The 8,741-nt window shown below is 33.4% G+C and overlaps 1 protein-coding gene across 1 annotated transcript; it reads left to right on the top strand.

The window, feature by feature from the left end:
- The first annotated feature begins 2,355 nt into the window (after nucleotides 1–2,355).
- LOC144351322 (monoacylglycerol lipase abhd6-A-like) lies at nucleotides 2,356–7,193 on the top strand. The gene is made up of 8 exons (XM_085497450.1): nucleotides 2,356–2,465; nucleotides 2,650–2,809; nucleotides 3,157–3,270; nucleotides 4,344–4,476; nucleotides 4,725–4,864; nucleotides 5,623–5,677; nucleotides 6,323–6,423; nucleotides 7,047–7,193. Exons 1-8 carry the CDS (start codon nucleotides 2,356–2,358, stop codon nucleotides 7,191–7,193), a joined length of 960 nt encoding a protein of 319 aa, XP_085353576.1.
- The last annotated feature ends 1,548 nt before the right edge of the window (nucleotides 7,194–8,741 follow it).

Raw genomic sequence — 8,741 nt, 5'->3', positions numbered from 1 at the left:
AATACATTTGTATTTGTAAAGTATGTGATAAGTGAGCATAGAGGCTGTTATTTGTGATAGAAATATTTGTCTTTGTAAAGCCCTTTGTTTTATATTCGTAAACCAATATTTGTATATGCGACTAGTGAACGCAGGGGCGCTCTTCTTTGTTGAATTCGACTTAATACAGTTTCGAATATGGCGGCAAGGGCCAACTCTTGTTTTGTGATTTGTCATGAACTCATATGCCCATGCCAACGCCAAACGAAAGGAGCTGTAAATGTGCCTTTGCGGGACGGTTTTCTACACTGATCAATCCTGGTTTTCTGGTGCAATAGGTTTTAGCCGTGGTTTCGTTTTGGATCCGCATAGGTTTTGAGCTTCGCTTTGGTACAACCCTATTCGCAAAATGGGAAAAGTGGAGAGAATGTACTAAGAGTATATTTCTGCACGTCGGCCTGTGAAACTGGTCGATAAAAATGAATACTCTGATTTCGGCCAAACATAATACCTTTTGACGATGCTATTGGTTACCTGGCAGCAACTTCGATTGTTAATAAGTCTTCGCTTAATAAAGCTTAGAACCACAATACTGCAAAAGAAAAATGTTGTGCCACGGTTACTAGTTCTCAGTTCTTCTAGTAACCGTGGTTGTATACAATATATAAATTGCGTGGTGGAGTACACTTTGATATAATAGGTCATTTTCAGCACATAAGTTTATTGACCTCAACTTAGAGGATCAAATGTGGTTAAACATCTAGGTACGCGCTCATATGTGTGCATGCATTAAAGTGAATTGGCGTTGATTCGCAGTATTTCTGTCTGTACTTTGGATATTAGTTGTGGACCTTGGCAGGTGTATGGTTATATATTAATGTTTGAGAACGTTTGAACTTGAGTTGTGCATGTGTTATTCACTGTAACCTGTTCACTACATTTAAAGGTAAGCAGCAATTAAAAGTCTCCTGTTTTACCCCCCCCCCCGGCAATTTTTTTTCACACACATAGACAATTTGCTTAGTCGCCCGGGGGAGGCAGTTGATACATAGGTGGGTAGGGAGGTGCCCCTGAGTGCTCAAAAGTGTGACCATTTTTATACCTGGATAATGGCAAAATATATACCCGTATTTATCACTGTTTATTCAAAATAAAGAAAAGCACCTCAAATAGAAGCACATGTAAGCTGACAGTTGCATTGTATATTGATTTATTAAAATATGTATTTTAACCATAGAAAAACCTCACGGGCTTAGCCGCACAGAGAGGGAAGGGATTTTTAAAGCAGTTTTGCAATATAATATAATTTAGTTTTCTTGTTTTTGTTGGACTGTATTGTGTACTTTTGAAGTCAACTCCGTTCATGCGTGATCCTGTATTGTACATATGTTATTTATACCACTATATCCCCTTATCCCGGGTTCGACGTGAGAAAAGGTTCCACCTATGGACTTTTTAACTTTTGGCCTTAAAATTGGGTCAGGTCAGTGGCCAGCAAGTTAATGGTATACCATGTGCTCTACTTCTGAGTTCGGCTATTTATAGTCATTGGGGTTTAATAATTAAAACAGATTTTCGTGGATCTGTTGAACACTGAAAAAAGCCACGTGCGAACCTATCTCATCTACCGAACGTTATTTTCAGCAAATCCCGGTGAAGTTATCAAACTATTTTTAAATCAACATAATTATTCAAAATTTAGATCAATTTAAATAATTCAAAAGTTTGTTTTTGCCAAAATAGTTTGTTCTTTCAAAACTAATTCATTCAATTGTTTTTTTTTAACAATTGTGGCCCAGATTGATTTGTCTCATTTCAACACTGCGTAACGAGGCATTTATTTTTACCAATAATATATACACATTTTCCTGAGAAACGAGACCATAGTGCAGGTCAAAATTTACATCGGCTGCATCAGAAAGTGTAGCATGAATGTTTTTTAGAAGTAATATTAATTGGTCAATCTTGTAAGCGGATCCTAGTTATCATCATTTCCTGGATTTGTTACTGAATATTTTTAACTACTAGTATATTGTGTAGACAATTACAACTTACAGAAATAGTACCAGGATAATGAAGGTCACCTCATAAATCAATCTGATGTAGGTATTTTGTTTGAATATGTTGATTCTTTTTTTTACTATTCAAACTAAAATACAAATAAATATTATATCAAAGGTCATAATAGAAAATGTAGCCTCATACCTACATCGGATTTTAATCAGATTGCTCATACATGAAACAGTATCAATTATGCTACACCAGATTTGTTTTAATATTCCAATGTCACAATAAATTGGATTTACCACGATCGCTATATGTGTCTATGTAGTATATATTTCTTATTTAATATCTGTAGTTATATCTGCAGTCAAGATGATGTTTTCGAAAGTTACCATACTACTTGGAGTGATGGTTCTACTTATCTTGGCTGCGTTTTATCTTTACTACGTACATCCTCAAATAATCCATCACACATTCCAACGGTAATGCACATTACTTATTTCCAAAGCGTTTCACGCTTTTAACTTGTGTTTCCTGTCTATTGTTCAACCCAAAATGGCCGCCAACCTAGGGTTAAACGTTACTATCGTACGTGTCTCTTTGCATACTATTCCAATAGAATGATTATCATAACTGATATTATTTTTACATAATATTTGTTTGAAGGTTAATGTTATACAGGGCTGGTTTATGTGTGAAGTACCTATATATCGGAGACTATCGATACTGTTATGCTGAGAAGGGGAAAGGAAAAAGTAATAAACCAACAATGTTGTTCCTTCACGGTTTCTCAACGTCCAAAGATATGTACTGTTCTGTTGTTATGGTTAGTCATTTAAAGACACTATGGACAGAAACATTTATTTTCTTAATATTGTTGTTGGAAACTCAAATCGGACTATGAAAAATTGTCTTTGCAGGGCACACATTTAATACGCATGTACAGTGGCTTGTTATTGTATTGTAGGGTAAAATATGACAGTAGATCATGAAACTTGAAGATGGATAGAATATGAACACAAAATTATGCATATCTAAGCACAATGCAATTATAAGTAGGCAATGCATGAATGCAGTATTAGAACTCTCTAAATTGGTAAAATTGTTCAAAGTTAACCGTAGAGGGAGATGTTACTAGAAATGGATTATACATTGCATTTTTATTATTTACAGGCACTGGCCAAAGATCTGCACATAATTCTATTAGACATGCCTGGTCATGGATACACAACACAGAAAGTCAAAGATGACCATTCGTTTGTAGCACAAGCAAACAAAATACACCGGGTATGTTTAATTTTGTCTAAGCATTCAAACTTTATACATACTATGGCGGCACAACAAAGGCATTCCTTTCATATTTATAAATATTTAAGAATATAATGCAATAAATTGTATTTTTTTCAAATTTAATGTTTCCTGACATTGTATGTCACTGTTGATTTTTTTATGAGAATGATGAGAGTAAATATAGTGTATTGTATTCCATACTTGTAACTAAGTGAAGGAGTTGTGTATACGACTATCTTCTTATCATATTGGCTATATGATAACGCGTTAATCTCGCCTTAACCAAGCCTGATTTTACAGGTACGCCCACTTACCTTGATTAGTGTTCTCCAACGCTGCAAGCATTAGTGAATAATCCAATCAGTTAATCCATTCGTTTAATGGTCTAACTAATGTTTGTTTGTTTGCTGAAACACTTAAAATTCCTCAGAAAGAAACTAACTACTGAAACACATATTTAAAACATACAAATTTGACAAAAAATACTACCGGTATCTAAAGCACGACAATAGTTTACAAAAAAGTAAAATAAGCAATATACAGTAAATCAATGAAACATGGAAAAAGAATGGAAAAATGAGAAAAATATTTATGTTAATTTGCTACTAGAAGACGTTGCTGTTTTGATGAATTGGGAAACTGGTATTTGTACATTCACTGTTGTATCACCCATTATTTAAAAAAATTATATTCACTCATATTTATGAAATTCATAATGTGTTTAGTAGTCTAAGATGGCTGACCTGTGACCACTCATATAGATTTTGCCCTTGAGTTTGGTGGTCCATTTTATACAAATAATACATATTATGTTCATAGCCAATGAAAACATGACAGTTTGAGACACGTGTAACGTATCTAACAACTCGCGTCCCCTCACATCTCACTCTGTTCTAAGGTGGGTTGCATTGTGGGCGACTCTCTGGAAGACGGTATGGGGTCAACTGTATTTCAATCCTGGTATGCTAAGCTTAACGTATTGGTGAACAGCTTGGGAAAATATAGTAGAGATACCATGGTTATCCTGAAAAATACAATTCATTAATATCATATTTTTATTTTTCTAATAGTTTGTAAAGGCTTATGGTTTGGACAAATCTGCATTTCATCTCTGTGGTACTTCAATGGGTGGTGCAGTAGCAGGAATATATGCTGCATTATATCCACATCATTTGGTCAAATTAACATTGGTTTGTCCTGCAGGTATTCTGTACAGCCACTTTTATCTTTACAGTGTTATCGATAGATTGCGTTGTTTGGGCCAAGTAAAAGCCGACTTGTATGTTTGGTGTATGAAATATACCATGAGCAGACTGAAGTTTAAAACTAGTCTCTCAAAACTAAATTTACACGATGACTGTTGAATATGAAGTCACATTGAATTGGCTATAAATGGAGAAGATAAGGAAATGTGGATATTAATAATTAATATTATATTAACATTTACCCAGGAATTATAACCCCCAAGCTAAGTAAATATGCTGAAATGATAAAGAATGGCGAGGAAGACCGGCTTAGACCAGACACAGCGAAAGGTGTAAGGAACATGTTGGATATGATAGTGTATAACAAACTGAGAGTACCAAACTGGGTATGTACAACAAAAAGCTGATGGTGCGGCATAGACATTTTATCTGGGCCGAACTTTATTTCCCAGGAGAGTCCTTGTACTCTTTGTACTTGGCCTAAAAAAACACCGCCTCAAACACATGTATATATTTTGGAGGTTGTTGGTGTGTTCTGTCAACTTTCTGCACGGAACTTTAGCGGGACAAAGGGGAACATGTTTCTATTTCTGAATGGAAAATGCTATATAAAATTCTAGAGCATTTTATAGGCAATGTGTAAATGAGTACACGTGTGTGTAAGCGTTGACCTTTCAGAATGTGTAGTCATTTCTCTCACATAATTTGCATACGGAAATAGTGGCAGGTATAACCATACGCAAGACCTGCATCATGATGAACTTATGATCTAACTCATAAAATCATTTAGCCCCAAAGCCAAAGAACATTTTCTAGAACACTTGTGAGAACAAAGAGACTTGTCTTGAAACAGGAGAGTCATAGAGTCCACCACTGGAGCATTGTGATTAATCGAGAGTCACCAGGGGGTTTATAAAAAAGACTTCTTCCTCTGATATTGAAACAATGTGAAAGTTACTTGTACGGGTTTGAATCCAAATTTTCTTTCTTACATTTGAGAATGGAGTAATCTCATAGAACTCCCATATACAATTTGAGGTAAATACTGACACATACATTACAACAGCTTGGTGATAGGAATAACAATACATATAGTGAGATAGTAATACACATTTCTATTTTTTTTATATATTTATACTGTTAGTATTTGAAGATTCTTCATGCTGTTAGAAAACCACATAGTGAATTTTACATGCATTGTAAGTAATACGTCCTAATTAATGCACTTATAAAATTCCTGTGTATAAAAATTACACTCTGAGATCTTTTACACATATTTACTGGAATTGTGCAACTATTTTGTGAAACATTTGATGGTCTGAATAATATATGAAACACTTGGAGATTATTCTCATAGCCTTACTGGAGTCTTGCAACGATTATATGGACTAGTCGATGGTCTTAAATATGCACTCTCTATCATTATTTGGATCTTGTATTTATTAATAGTATTTTAAATATTTGATGGTCTGAATATGCACTTTGAGATTATTCTTATAGCTACATTTGAGACTATGTATGTAGTTGGCTGGGGGTATCCCGCAGTAATAGTAAATGCGAATTTGAAACATTCCTCAGTATTCGAAACGATTTTGAAATTTTGCCGTTTTGTAGACAAAACATCAAAACATCGGAACATCAAATACTTAACATATATACTCCAAACTTCAATACAGCTTTTTGAACGTGTGCAACGTTAATTACAAACTTTAGCCTACCTATAATGAAGAAAAAGTCAGGTACATGTGCTTAATTGTATTATTTATGATCTAATTACATTGTTAATATTGTTTGCTATTTATTGTCATTTTTTTGCTCACTTTGTGTATTTCTTTACATCACAGTGATGACAGAAATGAAAAGTGATTCTGCGCTAAATGCTTTACAGGAGAAATTGAAAGATATTAAGACTCAAACACAAGTAATCTGGGGTGTCAATGATCAGGTAAGGTATGAATTTAATATGTGTTGAAATACTCAATATGTTGTCTATATTATCTATACAATGTATTGGAAATCACAATACTATAGATAATGTAAAAAAATGAACAATACATTTGCCTACCATTAATTCATATATTGTGTTGAAAACGAAAACTAACTAAATAACTAATTAACTAAATAAATAAATAAATAAGTAACTAACTAACTAAACAAACAAATAAATAAATAAATAAATAAATAAATAAATAAATAAATAAATAAATAAATAAATAAATAAATAAATAAATAAATAAATAAATAAATAAATAAATAAATAAATAATGCACGTATAATTTAGAATATATTATGTTTATCTGAACAGACGGTTTCGTTGGCACCGAATAGATACGTCTGGTTTGCTCTTTCATAAACATTTTTGACATTATTTGTCAACAAATAAAATAGATCAAAATTCAAACTCAAAAAACTATAGATCATATTTTGAACGACGCGAGGAGTGTCACGATTAGGGTCTTCTACTGCCTGTCATATTCCACTATTTGTTTTTATGGTCATTTATTCCGGCTGTTATCTATTCACTGTCCCAGCTAATTATATTAATTCATTTTTTTATTTGTCACATAGCTCATTGATGTTTCTGGTGCAGATGTGATCAAAGAAGCATTGGGAGATAAGTGCCGAGTTGATCTTTTAGATAAATGTGGCCATACTATTTCATTAGATCATCCTTACCAAGAAGCCAAAGTTATCATGGAATTTGTTAATAATTGATAACATTCTGAAGTAAAAATAACAAATGTATAATCAGTTGTTGACAAAATGCAGAGTTTAAAGCGACACAGTCATTGTTCGGCGCACGTTCTAAATCCATGTAAACAAATAATGTACTCCGTCTATATTGTATATGTCAGATGGGACCCATAATGAGTGTGACGTGACCGCCGACTGTGGCACTTTATCAATAGTAGTGTATATGACAGTTTATTAAATCTCAAGTGTTATTTTGTCAAATTATATAAACAATATTTCTTTAAAATGTGATTGATCCATTTAATATAAATGACAGAGCATTGTTGACTAATATGAAAACTGGGTATCCAATTGAAATTATAATGTTTTGTATGGGTAATGTCACATTATTAGGATATCATCTGCAATTATGTAGACATATTTATAATGTTAACCATATGACTAGCAATACATGTAATTGAATAAGGGTGGAAATAATAAGATCGTATAAATAAATATGTACTAACATATATTGCATGCTATACCAGAATGTAAATGAAAACAATAAAGATTGTATTCTACATGTCATCATTTACTTGTTTCTATTTTCCCGTCAGAAAATTGTATATGTATTAAATTGCAAGTTGTTGAATATTCTGGTGCAAAATCATTGATTTTATTTAAACCCAAAAATGCAGAATTACGATTGCATGTGGCGGTTTTCTTCTGTTTGTATTCGACATTCTATTTGCAGACGCAAAGTATATAATATAATGATTTTAAATGTAATAATTAGTATATCCAATTACTTAATTATGTAAATATGTTGTTGAAGTCTTTTTAAATTCTATTTCATATAATGTATACAGAAAGTTAGCTTAGAGGTTACGTAGTAACAGTCGCTGTTACGTAACGTAGTTGCCATGAGCTTATTGACAAGCACATGTACTTTATTTTACTCTGCTCACGAATTCATACCTTTCAAAGAAATCGTGACGTGCCTAATCACTATAAATGGCCTATGGTCCGTGTTATAATTATGGTTGCAACATCCTAAAAAGGTCAGGTTTCCCCCAGTAGTGAAATATGCAATTTTTCTGTATGTGCCGCCCGACTGGGGTGTCATTTCACGTTTTTTTAAGAGGTGGGTAGTCATTTTCAATGTTTTGGTTTAGAAGTGTGTAGCATTTATTTACTTTTTTCCAGGTCCTTATATTCAAAGCCAAATACCGGAAAAGGCGGAATAAAATACATCGCCCTGGGGGATGCGCTAATTGGTTGCGAAAGTTGTGAGCTGGGTGTTTTTTTGTTGTTGCTGAAAACACTTGTGCTTAGAAGTGGGTATATAAATAAAAAAAAATTGTTTAGAAGTGAGTATGGTTTACGAGACGGCTGACGAGAGATGGGTTGCACACCCTGACCCACTTAATGTGGAAGTAGCCCTCCGGACAGAACTACAACACGAGGCTCTCATTCTCATTCTCATTCTCATGCTTGGTGCTTATCTATAAATTGTAGCTTTTAGGTATTTAGAAAGTGCCAAAATATTTATCATAATTTTTCGTGAAAATTGTTTTAAATTTTCCACTT

The sequence above is a fragment of the Saccoglossus kowalevskii genome, chromosome 3, assembly GCF_978046115.1.
Source record: "Saccoglossus kowalevskii chromosome 3, keSacKowa6.1, whole genome shotgun sequence".
NCBI lineage: Eukaryota > Metazoa > Hemichordata > Enteropneusta > Harrimaniidae > Saccoglossus > Saccoglossus kowalevskii.
This window is presented reverse-complemented; position numbering and strand designations above follow the sequence as displayed.